At 49.2% G+C, this 21,125-nt stretch overlaps 2 protein-coding genes across 35 annotated transcripts in view; both read right to left on the bottom strand.

Moving 5' to 3' along the window:
* LOC144106767 (cell adhesion molecule Dscam1-like) overlaps window positions 1-21,125 on the bottom strand; it is a 163,831-nt gene that overhangs the window by 59,994 nt on the left and 82,712 nt on the right. For 2 of the 34 annotated variants that reach the window (XM_077639642.1, XM_077639622.1), the window contains exon 2: window positions 20,364-20,654. The exons of 29 other annotated variants lie outside the window; for them this stretch is intronic. In XM_077639642.1, coding sequence (XP_077495768.1) covers window positions 20,364-20,654 — 291 coding nt within the window. Of the gene's footprint in view, window positions 1-1,298; window positions 1,584-2,048; window positions 2,131-16,639; window positions 16,937-17,034; window positions 17,209-20,363; window positions 20,655-21,125 lie in introns of those variants that run through there. 3 more of the 34 variants (XM_077639621.1, XM_077639644.1, XM_077639638.1) reach the window with 3 other exon arrangements.
* Window positions 7,006-11,964, bottom strand: LOC144107241 (SPEG neighbor protein-like). The gene is made up of 4 exons (XM_077640238.1): window positions 11,782-11,964; window positions 11,138-11,422; window positions 7,806-8,093; window positions 7,006-7,028 (listed from the first exon to the last, which is right to left on the bottom strand). Exons 1-4 carry the CDS (start codon window positions 11,834-11,836, stop codon window positions 7,006-7,008), a joined length of 651 nt encoding a protein of 216 aa, XP_077496364.1. The 5' UTR covers window positions 11,837-11,964.

The following is a 21,125-nucleotide window of genomic DNA, read 5'->3' as shown; positions in this document are numbered from 1 at the left end:
ACTGTAATCAAGCTACGGTCAATGGTACGGAGAGGGCATGCTGATGGTTTCTTGACACGCACAAAGTTGAACAAGGGAAGGCCCTCCCCTCCCTTGTTAATTTTGTGTGTGTTAAGGTACGGTCGCATATTTCCTCGTGCCTTCTGGTTGCCTAAAGTAAGACGATGAACAGAATTACAACGAGACCGTGTGGTATACATCAGCCAAGACGCGAGCTTCGTTCCGGTTTTCTCCCGCTTTCTCCGTCTGTTTTTTTTCTTATTCTCGTAACGCAAGTTGGAAGAGAACTAATTGGGAATGATAAGTTCATCTGGACTGAGACATTACTGTCCCAAGAGTACAAATATTTGATTTACCGAATACAGCGTGGATTGGCCAGACATCTCTCGACGGCTTTGGTAACTGCACCTGGTCTAGCTCGTCATTCTCCCCTCGCAACGGTATTTCGAGGAAAAGTCCCGTCGAAATTAGAGAGCTACGCGCAGATCGCTGCGAGATTAAAGAGATGCAGAGCGTTTGCTGCTGTTCATGGTGTCCACTCCGCCTGCGGGAAGCATTCTTGAACAGCAACTTCATCATTGCAAGCCAAGTACAAGTTCTCTTAGGTCCGTTCGCGCTCTTCACAGTAAGCTAAGTTACTAGGGTTCCTCGCAGGGATGCGTGTGCACTGATGCACCACGTATAGTAAGCAGTTTGGCGGAGCGCTATGTTAGTAAAATTTGTAAGAAAGAGTCAAGCGGTTTTGTTACTCTTTCTATTCCACCCTCCGAAAAGCCAGGAGGGATAAATACACGTGATAAAAACGACGTAACATGGCCTGCGTTTGGTGGGATCAGGGAAAAAATGGTCGATTTCATTGGCGATATTTTAAGCAGTACCTTTCGGTGCAGAAAAGAGCCGCCTCATTCCTCGCACAAGATGTCCAAAAGGACGCGCCTTCATATTGATTATTACCACACGTATTCGCGTCATTACTACTACCACTATTTCGGTGGCAAACCGGCTGAGCTCATATCTTGTTTTTTTTTTCCTCGCAGCTACTCACGGAAAGCAAAAACTATAAAAGATGATGCCTGCCCACTGCTGTGTTACAGAGCATGAGAAAGAAAAAAAGTCACCAGGATTTGTGCCTGATTTTGATTGAACAGCTTATATAAAGGGACTCTAATACGGAAAACAGTCTGGCGCGCAAGTGAGCCAGTGGAAGTAGGCGGTAAGATAGCTTGACTTTCAGTGACTACAACAAAGCAGTCACTATGTGAATCCCCGCAATTCAACCACCATGCAAAGCGGTTCACCTTTCACAAGCAGTGGGATGGTCAGCGCGTCCTTCCCAAAGAGATTAGTCGCCGTGCAGGTGTAGTTGCCGATGTCGTCGACTCGTATGTCTTCTATGCTCAGCACAGCGGTTCTCGCCTTGACAGCGACGGTGACGCGATCGCCGTTTCCCACTTCCTTCCCGTTCTTGAGCCAGGCCATCCTGAAGGGTCCCGAGGAGCCCTTTGTTACGAGGCACACCGCAGCAGTGTCGTCTCCCAGGGAGATCTCAGCGGGAAAGCCAGCGCTTTGCAACTTTGGTGCGACTGGAACGTGAGCAAGGAAGTCGTGGCCGAGTTGTGCATCGTGAGCCCGTCGTGAGACAATTAAGTGTAAGCCAGTTTAGTGCGTACGTCTGCTCAGAACGCGGTTACTAAGTCCGTAATGTCGTTCATTCTAAGCTAAGAGCGGCATAGTTTTGCTACAAGTGTGAGAAAGCTACCATAAGGGCGAGCGCTTTTTTTTCTTCAGAACTCTAGGGAACAGGCGACTAAATGATCGTAAATATAGGTATAACTGGGAAAAAAATCTGGGATAATCTATTTTAGACAATATACGTGCTTTTTTCTTTCCGTCGCTTAATTGCGTCAGAATTACAATTAGAACTCTTAAGAACTTCAGCGAACAAAATTTGGTTTACGGTTTCACTTGGTTCACAAACAACTGCACTGCTTGAGGTTTGTAAATTTCTGTAAAATAGCGTTCACAAAAGAAGATGCCTCATCGCTTACCTTCCGCTTGGGCATTCCCGAGCACAAATGCAGTCGCCGATGTTAGAAACACTGCCAGCAAGCTCATATCTCCGCACGAGTCGAACCGGAGGCTAACTACAAAGGCGTCATTTAGGCTATGTGCCGCGGAAGGTGGCGCGCTTCGTGACGTCCAAACCGAGAATGGCAGCTGAGGCGGCAGCAATGGACAGCTAGCGCCGCTTCGTGGACTTGTCGCGAACTACGTCAACAAGCGGCGTGCGTCGCGGACAGTAGTGCGCGGGAATTTCACATTGCCCTTGGAACTTCCTCCAACGTCTGTAGTCGAAAAAAGTAATAGCGTTCACTGTTGGCCTTCACCGTGCGTCCGCGTTAACGCCATTATCCATATCTCTCTTTTTTTCATCTACTAAGAGCCAATCTCGCAGCTCCTCCTACCACGACGAGATGTTATAAGACAACGCGTTGATACACCGGAGGTATAAAAGCAGCAGTGCACGTCCGTGGTTGATTCCTCGGATTTACGCTCAAGCATAGACACAAGCACACACCATGGCATTGAAACGCGAATTGACCGCGCAGTTCTTTGCAGATTTCACACCACGGGTGCTTTTAAACTTTTATATCCTGATCATTTCCGTTTTAATAACGGCGATGTAATTGTGCTATGCGCCGGGCATCCCGAGTGATCCACTGAATTTGGTTCGTTCATCGCACTGTTAAGTCCACACACTGCGTCACGTCACGGGGCGAAGGGGACCGTCAGGCACGCCGCAGACAGACGTTTTCTAAAACTTCATGAAAGAAGCGCGTGCCCACCAAAGGAGCACAGCTGGGCGGTGGGGTATAGCGATTCACGTAATTCGCTGTCGCTGATGGCGTTATGAACCTGACGCAGTACCCTATTGCAGATAAGTCTGCAGCGTCGAGAGTAGCGCTGGCCATCGAGGAATTAAACATGTCTGGGCCGGTACATAGCGATTCGATTGCCCATTGGTCTCTAGCTTCTTTCCTCCCCCTCTTTGTCAGCGGCCAAACCGGTGAGCCAATTATGACGAGCGAACACGGACGCGGTGTCGCTTCAGCAAATCACGAATAGCAGGTACACACAGACGGAATGGAATCCGAATTCAGTCGTTATACAGTACAGGCCGCGAACACTATGACCCGTTGATAAACCGGTCGGACATGAGGGAACTGGTGCGGTAAAATAAAGCTGATGAGTTCTATATCAAACACTGTTCGACAATAAAAGACACTGATTTGAAGAAAAAAAGCGATAATGCCAAAACTTCGCTGCAAGGTGCGATGAACGATCGTGCACGCAATAATGGTTTGTAATTGTAGTCCGCGCCAGTGACTCCGGGAATTGTGAACGCCCGACTGGCGATAGGGAGAACACTGAGCAATCACGGACACCTTAATGTTTGGGTGTCCGGCTCCTAGTATGGTGACATCAGCAGTAGATCGCATCATGTGTTTGGCAAGTGAGAGGTAAAGTGCAGAACGGGCCCGCTCGCCGAAGTCACACGCGTAGTCCCTAAGCGGCGCGTCTGTAGCGTCCACGGAAAGACGCCACATGGTCGGATTCAATGACACTTCTTGACCAGTTACAAATCCTGGTTTGGCCAACCATGATACTGCGAGCGGTGCGGGCAACTGCTAACAGCATACGCGTCGCGATGTGAGCGCGCGATCACTGTTACATGCGACGAATGCTACAGATGTGGCTGCATGAGCTTAGAACAGCTAGTTTTATTTCTTGTTTTCCAAGAAAAGAATACGGTGGTTGCCGTACGCACACCGCTCAGTGCACGGCTTATAGGACCCCCCCCCCCCCCACACACACACACACGCACACACACATGTTCATCTTGCAGTGATCCACACCTCTCTTCACATATTTTGTGAGATTGCCCCTAATCAAAAAGTTGATTGCCAAAACCAAGACAAGGAGATCGTTCCTTGCCAGCAGATCTGTGTGACTGTCTCTAGCACCCAACATTAGCAGACCACACGGTCTTAGTAAAACGTATCAGAGAAGCGTTACAGCTAAGGCTAAACAACGGGACAAAGACACCCTGTACATGGCGTGTCTTATAGCAGCAGCTAATTACCCGTTTTCTTCTTATTCTTCCCTCGTCTCAAAATAAAGGGTGTGGCGGTCCACACAGTTGTAGCCGCCTCTTTGTTGCTCAAGTGCCCAAAAAGGCACGGACACGGACAGTGAACAAGAACTGAACGACGACATGACCTCGTGTCTCCCTGCCGAACACGAGGCGGCGATGCTTGGTAATTCTTTCTAGAAAGGCCACATGCGCGGAACTTAGAACCCGACCACACAGCCGCCGTAAAACAAATTTTTGCATTACCGTGGACCACGAGCGGAGCCGTGAAGCTGTCGCTGCCGAACGAGTTCCTCGCCACGCAGGTGTAGTTGCCCACGTCCTGGGGCCGCACACCCATGATGCGTAGCGCGACGCTGGTCCTGGACTGGCCGAACACTGACAGCCGGTCGCTGCTCTCCAGATCCCTGCCGTCTCTCTGCCACGTGAAGTGGTACGGGCCATGCGCTCCTTTCTTGACGACGCATCCGACCAGGATTTCGTCGCCCAGAGCCACTTCCGGGGGAAACGTGAATTCGAAAACTTACGGTGGTCCTGAAAGGCGGGCCCGCGAACAGGAAGTTAAGTAACGCACGCTACGTTTAGTGATGACCATTGGAGGTGGGCCGGATGTCTGGGGGATTGCTTACCGGTGCTGTCTGCAGAGGCCAGACCGATGACGATAAGAAACAATGCAGACACCGCAGTAGGGTTTATCATGATGGCAAGAAAGCGGACGTTGTAGGCTTGCTAGCTTGGATATGGGGCTTGGGACTCCCCAGAGGAGATTCAGTACGCGCAAGGTACTCCGAACGAAAGTTGAGTCTGTGTAGACCACAGATCTCGTCACAGCGACTGGCAGTGCTGGATGTGAAAAACGCTGAGAATCGGGCTATCGACGGCGAGAAGGGCAACCAGCCGGACAAGTGCCGGCACCTAGTGGGCGTTGCACGCACCAGTGCGGGCTGCCTAGGCGGCGTAATTCAAACACTCCGTAAAAGCATAAGATGCGCGAAAGTACCGTGCCAACTTGGATGCGTTCCCTGCCCTCAGGAATCGCCAAGCTTTAGATTAATGTTTCAAAACATAAAAGCGAAGGCAAGCGGCAGGTGCCAGTGAGATTACCGGCCAGCATTTTCGAAACTTGTTGCGAAAGGCCAAGCCGCTCACATGGACCATTAGCCAGAAATGAAAACGCCTGTTGCATAAGGTTCAAGCAATTCTGCGAGATCGGAAACAAGAAATCTGCTAAGTGCTGAAATGCTACCACTAGATACCTGTTACAGCGACATAAAAATATAGCCTTCGTCGCCGCTTCCGAGTAATCACCTCAATCGTATTGCGCTCAGGCTTAGAAAAACAACACAAACCAGGCGCCATAGTACAGAGGCGTTCGCGAGAGTAATGATGTGAGGCCTTTGGCACTGATGATGATGCGTGACTGCAGTGTCGCTCTGTCGCAGGTACAAAGTACACTGCAGTAACGATATACACTCCATTATCCTTGACATGGTCATCGTAATAATCATTATCATCAGCCCGACTACGCCCACTGCAGGGCAGAGGCCGCTCCCATGCCTCTCCAATTAACCCTGTCCTTTGCCAGCTGCTCCCACCATATGTCCGCAAACTTCTTAATCTCATCCGCCCATCTAACCTTCTGCTGCCCCCTGCTAAGCTTACTTTCTCTTGGAACCCACTCCGTTACCCTTAAAGACCAGCGGTTATCTTGCCTTCGCATTACATGCCCTGCCCAAGCCCATTTCTTTCTCTTGATTTCGACTAGGATGTCATTAACCCGTGTTTGTTCCCTCACCCACTCTGCCCGCTTCCGGTCTCTTAACGTTACACCTATCATTTTTCTTTCCATGGCTCGCTGCGTGGTCCTTAACTTAAGCTGAACTCTTTTCGTTAGCTTCACGTTTCTGCCCCATAGGTGATATTCTTGAGGGATATTGAGGACAAAATTGCGTCACGCATGTGCTCCTCTTTCATACCTGGTTATTGACGATTAACAAAAATCAACTGCAACGACTTATTGCTCCGTAAGCAGTTACTGGAGGCCCCACGGCACAGCTGCCTCGCAGAGCGGCATGTTTTCACACCACGTGATGACATGAAATGGAGCCGAGTAAGCTACAGAAAAGGGCCGCAAAAATGACATCCATCCAAGCACGCCAAGTCTAACGAGACAGTCTTTACATCTGATTTACAGCGCACAAATATTTTCGTACTATACAGAGGCTTCGTTACCGTGTACGAGAAGCGCAGCCGATGAGGTATCACTGCCGAACGAGTTGGTCGCCGTGCAGCTGTAGTTTCCGACGTCTTCTGGACGAAGGCTCGCGATCCTCAGCGCAGCACTGCTCTTAAACACCGAAGACGTGGAGAGTCGCTGCGTTGGTCTCAGTTCCGAACCGTCTTTGCGCCATGTAATGCGGTAAGGCTCTACGGCACCCTTCTTGACGACGCACATGACAATCAATTCTTCCCCCATCGATGGAGTGGAGAGGAACGACAGGTCGCCAACTTTTGGCACGTCTGCAAAACGAATTTGGAGCAACGAACTGTGAACATATCGCGATAAATTGATGTGAACGGATTCGATAACGCTTACCAGACGCCGTTGCCGATTCGACTGTCGAGTAAAGAACCAGAAATAAGAGGAGTGCATTCAGAGTATCCGGCATGGCTTCATCCGGGCTCTTTCCCCTTCAGACCTTCAATGGGCGCTGACACCAACAGAGTCTTCTAAGCAGAGGGATAAACTGCACTTACGACTTCCCTGAATGCTTCTTCACGGAGTGAGAAACGCTGGGGGTAGTAGCTGTTCTGCGGAAGCGAGTTATATAGGAGTGACTGGACAGGTAGAGTCACCTGGTGGCTACTTTCAGCACTAGCACCGAAAGGGGACGAGTTCAAACCTGTGGCGCCAATGTCGTGCTACCTGTGACTGGCGACGAAAGCGCTGCGCTCGCATAAAGTACCCGCGTGTCTTTTTCTTAACAGTCAGTTGCTTCACATAGTTGAGAATCGCAGGTGTATCCTTTTGATAATACATTCGCATCAAAGCAACGCAGAGCAGTAAGGTTCGTGGCCCCAGAAAAAATCGCGAAAAGGAACGTGAAAACATGTACCAAGGCGTATCGAAGGGTTGCACTGAATGCCCATATATCTTCCCACACACGAGAGAAAAGCGGTAAGAAGCTCCTCTGGTGGCAGCGGCTTGAAGCACGTTTTTCATAGCGCAGCGTCCTAAGCTGCGTACTGCGCCTCTGTAGAAATACTCTTACTGGCACTTGTTTATTTTCTTGACAAAATTTTTCAGACATTTCGTGAGCAAAGAAAAAGCGCAGTAATAGTTGTCGCTCCCTCCCTCGGTACGCATCGGAACCTCGCCGAGATGTAACGAATGAAAGCAGGAGAAAAATGAGGGAGAGAGGAAGACTTCGCCGTTGTGGAGAGCTCCGGATTATTTCGACTCCCAGGGGGTTCTTTAACATGCACCGACATCGCACAGCATACAGGCGTTTTTGGATGTCGCCTCCGTCGAAATGTGGCCGGGCGGGGCCGGTATTCGATCCCGCGACCTCGCGAACGCCGCGAGCATTGAGCGATCGCGGCGACGTATTTGGTAAAGAGAAAAAATAGTAGGTGGCGTTCAGTGCTTCACCTGCAACCAGCAGCGGGACTGTCAGGGTGTCGCTGCCCAGGGCGTTCCTTGCCGTGCAGGTGTAATTGCCAACATCTTCCACCCGAACGGAATCGATTGTGAGCATGGCGCTGCTGGCCTTGATGACAACGGAGACGCGGTCGGTGTTGATGATCTCCCGGCCTCCCTCCTTATGCCAGCTCAGTGAGAGCGGTGCCGAGGCGCCCTTCTTCACGGCGCACGTGGCAGCGGCGTCTTCGCCGAGGCTCAGCTCGCTTGAGAATCCCGAGCTGTGCAGCTTTGGCGGGCCTAGAACGTGAACGGTCCTCTTATTCAGCGCTGTACTGAGCCACGCATTCCAAATACCCGTGCACTCTCAAGGTAGGTAGGTAAAAACTATTGATGAACCAAGCAAGGGAAGGCGTTAGGGGAGGTTTGGCTGGCTTGGTGCTTAATCCCGGGTGGCGGCCATCAGAGCATGACTTCAAAGGCTTGTAGTGCCTCACACCAACCAAGTTTTAAAACTTTATCCGGGTTGAAGACGGATATGAAGGGAAATGCGCTACTCTGGCCACACTGATTTCGAAGTGAATGGATAGTCAATCAGGGGCCATAGTTTGATGTCTGTGATTCTTTGCAACCTTGGATAAACTTTTGTGGCGGATGTGAGGGAGGCTCAATTTTATCTCTAGTCGTAGTTTGATGCAACTAGGTAGACCTAAAAAAATTGATTGAGTGGTTAGGATCAGACACTGCTACGTAAGTGTGATATATATGACAATTTAAGGAGCAGCATGGGGTGTTGAGAGTACATTTTGCCACGACAAGCGCTGAAACAATTCGAAAGATTTGCCCGAAAGGGTGCTCACCTTCCGCCCGCATTGGTCCGCAGCAAAGAATCGCGAAGAACGTAAGCGACACGAGGGAGCACCTCATCGTTGAGGTACTGGCAAATGGGATCACCGAAATCCCTAAACGTGAAGCACGGCGCCGCCTCGACGAATACTGAAAAGTGAGAGCGGATGTACTTGGACCCGACAGATGCGAGGAGAAATCACAGTACGGACAACTAGCGGCACCTGTCGGAAGTTTCCGTAACTCGTGACCCCACACGGCCAGTTTCATCCGGCGAACAGTTTCAAGACTCGTGATCGTGGGATGGTGGAAGCCGCGATATTTGGTTGTAAAATTTCGAAGCTTTTCCGCGAATAAGATGATGGCGGACCAGTTAGGTGAATTCGAAACTTAAGTCATTTCAAAGTACCGCGATGCGCCGTTTTGATGGTTTCGGAATGTGGCACTTACGAGGCTACATCTCGATTTCTGGAAGAAAACATTTCGCTGGCGTCTTGGCCTTGTGCAGATTTAACTATGGACGATGCCAGAAATTTGCAACACATACGTGCGCATTTGTGTAAGAAAACAGCAATTAGTGCTCTCAATTACGTCCGTTAGGTGGCGGGCAGGCCAAGTGAAAATTAAAAAAATATTTGAAATTGCCCCGCTCGACTCCGCTATTAAGGCTTCGCGGTATGAACTGCGAACAGCAGGCGCGGTCGCCGACGCAACATATATGGCAAAAGCAACGGCAGAAATGCTCTGCACGCGACTTCGTTCCGTTGGCAGAGGCGTGCCGCGGAGCCGAAAAATGAGGAAAGAAGTCGCGCCGCGAAAGTGCCATTTATATCTTGTCTCTTCGGCGAAGCCAGTTTTCGACGAGGTATAACCATAAAGAAGAAAAAAGAAAATGTGGCAGGACATTGTGACAGAACAGTAAATCCGATCTGACCATTCACCACACCCGCGACGCGCCAATGAAGTCGAATCGGTTCGACAAATGGCTTTATAGTATACAGAAGCAGCACGGCAGCACAAAGCGGTGTCGAGTCACGCTTTGTGCTAATATCTGCAAGTGATATTTAAGGACACTATCTTTTCGACGGTCAAGGAGCTTTGTGTCCAAAGCGTCCGATCCCGAAGCATTTTCTTCAAAAACGGAGTAGTATATTTCAAGAAGAGTGTTTCGATCACATGACACATTTATTATGAAATTGATTGATCAGTATCCGCATGCTGGACACATTGATAAGTGAGCACAATAGCGGTCGGAGGCCGGTGAAATTCAGGAACCCGAAATAAACAGCCGCCAGCAGCAAGAATTCCACATTACACTGAACAATAACACTGTTGTCTTGGCACATGCTTGCAGGATCGTTCTGTTAGTTTCATGCTGATGCATACGTGGTTTCGCGTCTGCTTTAACATGCATTCGTACGTACAAGGCCGCTAATGCGCGCCGCCATATGCTTTAAGGGCTAGTGATGCACTCGCCATGCAGTCAAGCTGCGGGAAACCAACGGCGCATTTTCGCGTAATATTTGTTCACATAAGCTATTCCGAAACAAGCAGAAACGCCAATGAAAATAAAATAGCATTGCAAGTAGGGTTATTACTATAATTGTTTTCCTTTTCACTTTTCCTTCCTGCACCAAATTATCATTGCACAAATGCATGTTCTCCAGTTACTGTCATTCAATATTTTCTTCAGTTTTATTCTCTTTGTAATTTCCTAGCGCCCATAACTGGTTCGTATACTTATACTGACCACTGTCGATATACCCTAAGTGAAAACAAAGTGTCTCAACCTAAAGCCTTTAAGGATTGAATAATGATGATATGTAGTCACGTGGGTGCGGGTACATGACTATGATCAAAATCACACCGTAGAGCGTCGGTTCATACCATTTCGCGCGATTCTCCGTGCCGAACTAAAATCAGAATCCGTATCAACACAACATAGTATATCGTCACTTCCCGAGTAATTTCACAATAATAATAATAATAATAATAATAATAATAATAATAATAATAATAATAATAATAATAATAATAATAATAATAATAATAATAATAATAATAATAATAATATTAATAATAATAATAATAATAATTGGTTTTTGGGGAAACGAAATGGCGCAGTATCTGTCTCATATATCGTTGGACACCTGAACCGCGCCCTAAGGGAAGGGATAAAGGAGGGAGTGAAAGAATAAATGGAGAGGTGCCGTAGTGGAGGGCTCCGGAATAATTTCGACCACCTGGAGATCTTTAACGTGCACTGACATCGCACAGCACGCGGGCGTCTTAGCGGTTTGTCTCGATAAAAACGCAGCCGCCGCGGTCGGGTTCGAACCCGGGTACTCCGAATCAGTAGCCGAGCGCCCTAACCACTGAGCCACAGCGGCGGGTAATTTCACAACACGTTTCGGTTTTTCGGTAGTCAGAAGAGAGACTAACACATTTGCAGGGCGGGCTGTCAAGTGCATGCCGGGAACAAAAGCAAGCGCGGTTACCGTTGACGACCAGCGGGGCAGTGACGCTGTCGCTGCCGTGGGGGTTGCTCGCGGTGCAGGTGTAGTTGCCGACGTCCTCCGGTCTGAGGCTGGCGATGAGCAGCGTAGCGCTGTTCCTGGAGTGGCTGGACACTGTGACGTGGTCGCCGCTACGGATCTCCTTTCCGTCTTTGAACAGCGTGATGCGATACGGTCCGGCACTGCCTTTCTTGACCACACAGTTTTCCATGACTTCGTCACCCAGAGCTACGTCCGGGGGAAAGCCGAACTTCCCAACCTTGGGTGCTGTTTAGGAGGAGCAGAAAGCCGGCTTCATTTAGTCAGTCTTGACTTATTCCTCTTAATGCACACAGTTGCAAAATCCAGAGGACAGGCGATCGATTCCACGCTGCCTCAACACGCCGGTAACAAAACTGCTTGTCGATTTTATGAATAACTTGCTGTCGATTTGTGCCTCGGCAGATGTATATTTTCTCAGAATCACTCTTCACAGGTTCAAGCGTGCACTCAGAAAGTGACCCTGCACCAAGCTTTTCAGTGTGCCAGTCATTCTTCATTCGCATGCAGTGCTTCATGTTTTTACGTATCTGCTGTAAACGCATACGAAAGATACAGCGCGGAGAGCAAGAAAACTCGAAGCTTACCAACGTCGCCGGTAGCAAAGACCTTAGAGACGCACAGAAGGAAAAGGAGGAACATGGTGTGATCCAGCGTCCTCGTGTTACTTTTCAACAATGAGCGTTTGTCTGCTGAAAAGTTAAAGAACTAGAGTATTAGATCGAAGCGCTTAAGAGAAGCCTTCGCAGAGTGGTCGTCCCACTCTAACTGGAGTGGTACGTAGCTTCGGGTTCTTTCAAAAGCGGAAACGTGGCTTCTTCGTGGGACACGTGCCGCCAGCTGGTGGGCGGTTCGGGCACTAAATGCGGACCGTCCAAGCAAAAGCGCGAAATTCGTACGTTCGGTCGGAGTGAATCAGGACAACACGTTCAGCTGAAAACAGCGAACAGCTCGAAAGGACGTTATTGTTAAGGAATGCCCTAGCCGACGATACTTAACACCTGGAGGGGCATATCAGTGTTTTGGCAGCATAACTCCAAGGACTAAACCCAAAACATTAATCATCGCCTTTGTACGGTCACAGTGGTGAGACTCATGGCACCATGGTTGACAGAGGCCTGTGGTAACCAGGAGTTCGCTCAGGCAATATGTGAACATAGAATGCAACCACCCATTACATCACGGGAAGCTTGAGTCAGGGTTATCTGAGCACTGTATTACGCCAGAGATACAAGCTTGTGTGAACGCCATAAGACTGTTGTGGACCGAAAGCAGTAATCACAGCTGCAGCGAAAGCTTGCAAACTTTAGACCAGCGCGCACTGAATAGGAGTTCGTGATGACAATGAATTTAATTAAGGATACCAAGAAGGCGGAGCATGTATGACAACTGCGCCCACTTTGAAGGCTTCGGCGCCATGCAAATTCAACTGTCTCCGTGCACCTTGGGGCCGACTTACAGATTACATTATTGTCACGATCTTCGTGCTGAAATTTTTGTAGTGAGATCCTCGTATTACAGTTTCCTGTAAATATCATTCACGAAAGCGGGTGTTGCCACCGGTGCGCATCATAAGAGCAACTCGGGAGAAACTGCGTCGGAAGGCGCCATTCCCGCTGATCGTCATAACTCCTCAAGGAACACCATGAAATGGAGCGCACTAACAGATGGCACAAAAGTAGGCTTCTACTAGGCTTCCTTAAGAACGGTCCGTTCGGGTCTTTACAGCTACATTGAGTTCCGAACGACAAAAGTTGCGACGTTTCCCACGCCTCCAGTGGATACTTTATTCGCGAACCGCATTTGGATACCGCTTTCGGTATGAGGACACTTGTCCGTTTCATTTTTGTTGTTACTTTCGAATTCGGCGTGGACGGGGACTTTAACCGGGGCGACTTGGCGTCGTATATGACCATAAACCCCCAATGCCTTCGCTGCCTCTCACTCACTTGCTGTCCCTTACAAAAGTTTATTCGGGCAGTCTATGGATCTGCCCATAAACGTTTGTCGATGAAGTCTACACTTTCTATAGACTAGTCTATAGGCAATACAAATCCTATACACAGTCCACAGACACTCTATAGATTTAGCATCACACACATTTAGTAGACTTTGTCTATAGTCTATGAATAGAAGGAAACATCTATAGGAAGGCAGTACAGTCTATAATGAGTCTACATAAACTTTATAAACCGTTTTTATAAGGGATGTCTATCGTTGCAGGATGAAGAAGTGTCCCTCGTGGCCGAATGAACAACCGCCGCATTTTCTGCCAGCACCATGTCTGATGGAAATGGCGTCAGTTCAAGCTTCTAGGGCTCTGGTAAGTGCTTCGTATTCGTTCAGTGTGTGTGTCCGTGTCCGAAAGGCAGTGGGCAGAAAACTTGGATGCGGGTAGTGTTTCTTGGTGCATCCGTCTCTGCCGTACACACCACGCTGCTGCGTCTTTCCCGATGCCCCTAGGAGAACACTCTTACATTCTCGACGCAGGAAGCATCCAATGTGCTTCCAAGCTCTTCTCCACGCATATAGAGTGAAGCAATGAAGTCTTCCTGTGTGACGACCAAGCCCGAGTGCATTGAAAAAGCCGCTTGCGCCGCCACAGTACGCGATACTGATAATTGTTTCGCGGAAAATGAATAAAAATGCTGAGTACGCGTCATTGGAACACGCAACGCGCACAAAGTTACAGTAGTACAGCCTAGTACACTATCACGGAACACTTGCAATGGCTGGAGCACAGCAAGCTAAGTTTTTTGTCAATTCTTCGCCTGAAATGAGGCTACGGGTCTTATTTTTCCGTGTAATTTTACATTACCAAATCCCATGGAGCGTTGTGCTTTTCACTTTGTATTCTCGGAGTATAATAGTCAATTGCACGCTAACGGAGGGGCCTCTTTTCAGAAGGGTCCACTTTGCCTGCAGTAGTTTTAATCTCGAGAATGGAAACAACGCGAGTGTGCTATATATACTGCAGAAAACTATTCAGGTCCCATTTTTTTCTTCTTCTTCAGAGAACGTGTTTTCGCCTTCAGGCTGTGCGCTTGTCACCCCCCCCCCCCCCCAAAAAAAACGCAAATAATGTGCTTCCAATGTTAAACACCGCTGCATCAGCAAATGTTTGCGCTCTGACATGTTGAAAAATAAAGTGTTCTAATAGTGACTGCACCGCCCAAAATATCAGGCGATCAGAAAGCAACGTAAGGCGGATTAATGCGCATGTTATGCTTATAACGAAAGTTGTGGGTTGGCAGCAAGTGACCGGCCATTTGACGGCTAAACGCGCAAAACTAAAGAACACCATGAACGGAGCCGCGCGAAACACCGAGAGTTGCAAAAGAAAACAGGCCGACAACTGACATTGGCACTTGGCTGTCAATGGTGAGTGCAAGCTTTAAAGGCGCTTTCACCTGTCGCTAGAAGAGCCATAGTCAGGGCGTCCGTTCCAAAGCGGTTCGTCGCTGTGCAGGTGTAGTTTCCGATGTCCTCGACTCGAACAGTGTCGATGTTCAGCACTGCCTTGCTCGCCTTGATAACAACATTGACGCGATCGTCACTCTGCACTTCTTTTCCGTCCTTGAGCCACGCCATCCTGAATGGTCCCGGAGAGCCCTTCGTTACGAGGCACACCGCAACGGTGTCGTCGCCCAACGAGATTTCACTGGGAAAGCCAGCGCTTTGCAGTTTCGGAGGAGCTGCAACATTATGGGGGGGAATACTTTTTTCACTGCTTCACTGTGCGTTCATTAACTCCCAGGAATGTCTTAATACAAAGTCCTGCACACGCGGATGAGAAACCTTGCATAGGCTTTTATACCTTTAACGAACCATTATTTGTAGAGAACATACTCGTATATTACTTCTTCTGAAGTTCCCACATTAAGCTAGATAGACATATATGCTATGCAGGACTTCTGTCAAGATATCACGAACGAACAACATGGTTGGCGTTGAATTACTCTAATATGCAATCATTACGTGCCCAGTCCCCACTGAATGCTGTGCGCTTGACGCTTAATACTGCGATCCATTTCTAGCCAAGTGAATAATGCACGACTGCACAGCCTGAAACGGTAGTAGTGTACTTTGCCAAAGAATAACAGCTTCGACCGCTCACCTTGCAGCTCAGCATCTGCACTGAGCAGCGCAGTCGCTGACACCAGAAGCACGGACAGTAGCCTCATATCTCTGCGGAAGTTCTCTGAACCGCACAGAAAATTAGCCGTGCAGGCACCTTGGGATTCGAGAGTCATCTGTCCCGGCAGCGAGTGCGTTGGGAAAGCAGGCGCGCCTTCCAGAGTTAAAGGCACATGCCGTGGACAGCGAGGAGCTAGCGACACCTTGTGGAGGTTTGGACAACTACGAATGAGCGCGAGCGCTTCGAAGACCGCATATCTCGAAACCTTGTACAGAGACACGTGCGTCGCGAAAGGTCACCGGCACGTTGCGCAGATAGTGAAAACAACGTTTACTTACTGCATCACGATCTGTAAACAATAAACGATTATTCATTTTTATGGTGTGGTGAGCACGCGCAAGCAAATTTGGCGATGTGAAGAATTAAGAATTCGTTCCTGAGAATTTACTGCGAAAATGTGGGAGGACGTGGATGTCGGACACAAGTTTTCAGATGATAGTAGCACTGATTAGCAAAGAAGCAGAAATAATGATACCAAAATTACCACTGCAAATGCAAAAAAAACAATACTCATACCGCAAATTATAACACAAGGTTTCCCGCGAGCCATGGTAAAATGTAACGACTCTCGTTCTCTCATCGACCGCGTTTTAGTGCTAACGTTGAATTCCCGCTTTCTGGTGGCAAACAACTGCCTTTCTGCATACGTTCAGCATGAGGCGTTCAAAACTAGCCACACCGCAGCGGCGGCCAAGTCGTTTGAGCATCCGCCTCGCATGCGGGAGGTGCGGGGTTCGATCCCCAGTGCCGCCGAGTACACACTGGCTATACGGTGGGTACAAGCTTTCCCCTGGTCTGGTGCTCAGCTTCTTTAGAGTGAAATACTCGGGAAATGAGTCTTTGACCCCACCTTGGGTAGAAGAAAAAACCTTGTGTCATGGCGCTTTTTGGCCACACATGCCCTTGCGCCATAAAAAATCATCATCATCATCAAAACTAGCCACACGAAAACCCGTTGAACTAGTCAAAGGAACGGTTCCAACGCCCCGCAACGCAACAGTTCATACATTCACGCCTTGCTCACTAGGCGTCCTCCGTGGAGCGCTTCATTTATATGGCGACAAACGTAGTCAAAGTCAGCTGTAATAGAGGAGTCACGTGAGTCTCGCGAACCCTGCCAATGGTTCAATGCGCCATGCAGTAGTAGCATATTTCAGTGGCCATGGTCTGGTAAACTAATCTCGTAACCAAGCGCACTGTACGCAATTCATGCAACGCAGGCAGGCCGTGCACTCGTGACCGGTTACCGTGGACGACGAGCTGCGTTGTGGCACTGTCGCTTCCGAAACCGTTCCGAGCCGTGCACGTGTAGTTGCCCACGTCCTCGGCACGCAGACTGGCGATGTGGAGAGTGGCGCTGCTCTTGGAAGGCGCCGACACGCTGACGCGACCCCCAGCTCCGGTCTGAAGAAGCACCTGCCCGTCTTTCTGCCACGAGACCTGGTACGGTCCCGCGCTGCCTTTCTTGACTACGCACGATACAATCACTTCGTCTCCCAGCGTGACGTCAGAAGGAAACGACAGCTCTCCAATCTTCGGTGGAGCTGGCGCGCAAAAATGCACGCAGACTATGCTGGTAAAAATTTAGTCTCATGATATGACCATGCTTCCAGAAAGGGGCACGAAGTCTTGCGTAGCTTACCGGCTAGGCTTGCCCAAGTCGTCTTCACTGAGGACAGTAGAAGGACTAGACCAAGTAAGGTGAAGTGGCCCGCCATTGCTTCTAGGGTGTGAAGGTTTTGCAGGTCCGTACGTAAACGCTGCCAGAGGTGAAACCAGCAGGTTGTACTGAACGTCTTGTGCTCGTCGCAACGAGCTGTGCACTCTCGGAGGTACCAAACAAAATGACGCTAGGCGAAAGGGAAACGGGACCTCAAAGCTATCGCGCGGAGAGTACGTGCAGGGATGGACAACTAGCGCCGCCTGTCGCAGGCTGCGCGTAACAACGCACCATCATTTAAAAGTTGGCGCGAGTGCGTCAGGACAGGCGAATCAGGTATCGCGGATAAGCAGTTCGCCAAAAACGCTCTCTTGCATGCTATGGAGAGCCCCGAACGCGTAAATACAGCGTTTCTGACATGTTACGCGTGTTCCGTGTATCTAAAGCAAGGCAATGTTCGCAGCAGTAAGTTCGCGACAGTTCTATGGCGGAAGTTCCGCTACAGTACGCTGCGTTTGCGTAAAGGTCGTATCGAGATTTGTATGAGCAAAATATGCATGCATATTCTTACTGGACATCCGTCCGTGACTCGAAACAAACAAAACCAACGAGAGTGATGAAGCAGGTGTCGGTGACGAGTAAAACCAGTTCGTGGTACCATTGTGCAGCCGCTGATAACGTGGCACTTAGTACGTGCAGAGGTGCCTGTATTTCGCTACATTTTTTTTTCTGGCCACCTTACTCACTGAACGACCGTGTTAAATACCTTGTCAGCGCAATGTTTAGCTCATCGAAACAGATTTAGCAAATTTGAACAAATTTCACAGCCTTTGCGATAATCATGTCGGAAAATTACGCTCGCGCTTCACATTTTAGTACGGCCAGAAAACTACTCCAAAACATTATAGTGGCAGTCGATGTCTCGACAACTGAACTAGTTGGCAAAAAACTAATGGTCGGCACTCACAACGTCTGCGTATTGCGGTTATGTATGTGCGGGATGTCTTATGAGTCGTCGGTTCTCATACTTAAGTCGTCAGTTCTCATGTTGAAGACGCGACTCCTTTAATGATTTGATATTAGCACTGTGAATAGGAGCGACGACAGGAAGAATGCAGCGCGGCCGTCGTCTTTTATTCAGGAGTACGTGTTCGTCTTCATAAAACGCGTTACGTCCACTGACGTAGCGAGGGACAGCGCAAAAACAGTGTTGACACCTCAGCACCTATGAAGCCAAGTTTGTCCCTATTGTTTCTCCATGTCCCTCCCTATTGCTTCTCCAAGTTTCTAGCTCATTCTTCCCAGTTTCTCCCCCCTAGTCGCACTGCCCTTACATCGTTCCGGTTCGCATTCCCAAGCTACCCTCATGACAAAACAGCACCAGGCAAACTGGCACAACCATGCGAGTATAGTTTCCGTAAGGTTGGCGCTTCTACAATTACCGTTCACGACGAGCGGCGCTGTGAAGCTGTCGCTGCCGAACGAGTTCCTCGCCACGCATGTGTAGTTGCCGACGTCCTCGGGACGAAGACTGGCGATGCGGAGCGAAGCGCTGCTCTGGGACTGAGCCGACACGGAGAGGCGGTCGCTTTGCCTCAGCTCCCCTCCGTCCTTGAGCCACGTGATGGGAAAGAGATCGCCTGCCGAGCCCTTCTTCACTACGCAAACGACGATGATTTCCTCGCCGAGGGAGACTTCGGAAGGGAACGAGAATTCCCTCAGCTTCGGAGGCCCTGGAAGGTCCGGAGGTCCGTGAGGCCCAAGGTATTCAAGCGAAATCGGTAATCATAGGAACAGTAGGGAAGTGGGGATCTTACCGCTGGGTTCAGAATGACGAATCACCGAAGACAGCCCGATCGCCAGAAACAAGAACGCTTTCATAATCACAGCCGCTCTTTGAGGCTGCACTTGGAAGGCGCAGCAAGCTTTGTGGAACTAGCAGTGCAAACGCCCGCACGTCAAAGAACGCCGAGTCGGGACTGACCGGTGACCGGAGCGCCTTTCGGACTCCGATGCGGGTTCACGTTTCGCGCGGCGCAGCCGGTGGACGACTAGCGCCGGCTGGTGGGTGACTGTGAAAGCTCTTCGAAGTTTCATACCGAAACTGTGCGAGGATGTCGCATGCGTATCCACTCGCGGTCGTTTAATGTGAACATCGTAGGCACCCCTCTCCCGAATGCAACAACAACGGCAAGAACAAAAAAAAAAACAGAAAAATATATCAGAAGCCGGCATCCCGGAAAGGGCCCAATGTACGCTGTCAGCGCCAGCAGACCGTTTTCAAGAAGGAACAAGACTTGCAGCGCTTTGGGTACGGCGGATGACAAGGCGTTTCGGCGCTATGTACGGTCTGGATCCTTAGATTGTTGGTCCGTTTATTGTTGTTGGTTAGCCATTCGTTAGCGCTTCGCTGCTCCACCAGTGTGCGTGTGCATCTAACTGCCATTCTCTGAGCGGGCGAAAGCGCGGAAAGTTTTTTGTAAAGATCCTCCCAGGCCCACTTGAGGTGTTTGCATTAAGATACCATAGTGCTAGAGTCTTTCATATTAGGCAAAAAGAAGTGACAGCTGGCCTCTGCAGCTGTCCGGCAAGGTTTGCGTACTGGATGACGCCGTTTTGTAAGAGGGGGCAGTTTTTTTTTTCGACATTGGTGAAAAAGACGGGCTTCCACTACATCCTCTATACCCTTCACAAGGTGTCATTTCCTGGGTTATGTACAGAGGGAAAAACAAAAGTCTAGAACGACCGAACTGTGTGTTCCGCAGCTTCCAACGCCGCTGCGACCAGGAAGGCAAAAAGTGACGATGAGATCCTATGAGTTTAACTGAACCTGCTCACATCCAGACCATGTTTAACCAAATGTTATCGCTAGGTATCGCGAGTTCAGCCCGAAACACGCCCAGAACGTGTTCTAGACAAGCGTTTTGACCTCTGTACGGTTCAATCCTGAATATGATCACTCTGGCAGGATAAGCACAGTCCCAGTCGGCGTATAGCTCACTGCAGTCTTGTGTATTTGGCTGTATAGGTGCAATGGACTCTCGCTGTTCTGAACTCCCGGTTTATTGAAACTTACCCTTCGATTCCGTACACAAGTGTATTGAAACGGACTTACCAATTCGGACTTAGCTTAATTCAAACGAATTTTCGGTTCCATTCCGGTTCAAATTATCGGGACTAGACCGTATCAATAAAATCATCTAGTTAGCCCAGATTATCGGAAAAAAAAATTCAAAGCAGTATATACTTCAGTCAGACGTAGGTTACGTTCGCGCAAGCAGCGGACCATCGCACATCGGAGTAGCCGTTACCTGTGACTGCCAGGTGCGCAGAGTATTCGTCACTTCCGGCCGCATTCCGGGCCACGCAGGTGTAGTTGCCGCTGTCCTCTGCCCTGATGTCCACTATGCTCAGTGTTGACAACGGTGCGCCTTTGTGCGAAGTCACTGTGAGTCTCGTCGTGTGTTCGACAGGGAGGCCGTCTTTCCGCCAGGACAGTTCGAACGGACCTGTGCTTCCCTTTCCCACCACGCAATTGACGGCAACGGTGTCGCCGGGCGAAAGGCTAGCGGGAAATCTAAATTCCTTGATCTTGGGAACTTCTGGAAGGGACATTCATAGACTTCGTTACCGCGCCTGACACGAAGAACCTCGTGGCTAATTACGAAACCGTGCACTGCTCGCTGATGAGGATGCTATAAAGCATTCCACCATAATACCAGGCATGCGGCACTAGTTGACACACGTACGTCCTGAATCAAGATGAATGAAAGAACACCATGCCTATCAGAGGAAATAAGTCTGATAACCTCCAGAACCGCTTTTATATAACAGGGTTGTTTGACTCTAAACAGCTTTCAAATTTAGTTTTTTCGCTGCAATAAACTGCTACGACACAACGCTCTTCATCTTCTCTCTTATTTCATCTGACGGTTTTAATTCTAAACCTCGCGATTTTCCACTACAGGCTATCATTTTTTCTCTCTCTTTAGTATCAGCAATGAAATAAAGCGTCCTTTTTTTAAGGTTATAGCTGAATATGCCTTTCCTGCTGGAAAACAGTGAAGTAAACT

The sequence above is a fragment of the Amblyomma americanum genome, chromosome 10, assembly GCF_052857255.1.
Source record: "Amblyomma americanum isolate KBUSLIRL-KWMA chromosome 10, ASM5285725v1, whole genome shotgun sequence".
NCBI classification, from domain to species: Eukaryota; Metazoa; Arthropoda; class Arachnida; order Ixodida; family Ixodidae; genus Amblyomma; species Amblyomma americanum.
The sequence above is the reverse complement of the archived record's forward strand: the minus strand, read 5'-3'. Positions and strand labels throughout refer to the sequence as shown.

What these genes read in the sequence shown, in the direction of transcription:
- LOC144107241 (XM_077640238.1), bottom strand. Translation starts at nt 11,836, where the DNA reads ATGTTCCTCCTTTTCCTTCTGTGCGTCTCTAAGGTCTTTGCTACCGGC. An exon ending in TGCCCCGCTGGTCGTCAACG is followed by an intron (nt 8,094 to 11,137) that starts GTAACCGCGCTT and finishes TTCACGTTCTAG; the next exon opens with GCCCGCCAAAGCTGCACAGC. An exon ending in AGTCCCGCTGCTGGTTGCAG is followed by an intron (nt 7,029 to 7,805) that starts GTGAAGCACTGA and finishes TTTCGGTGCTAG; the next exon opens with TGCTGAAAGTAGCCACCAGG.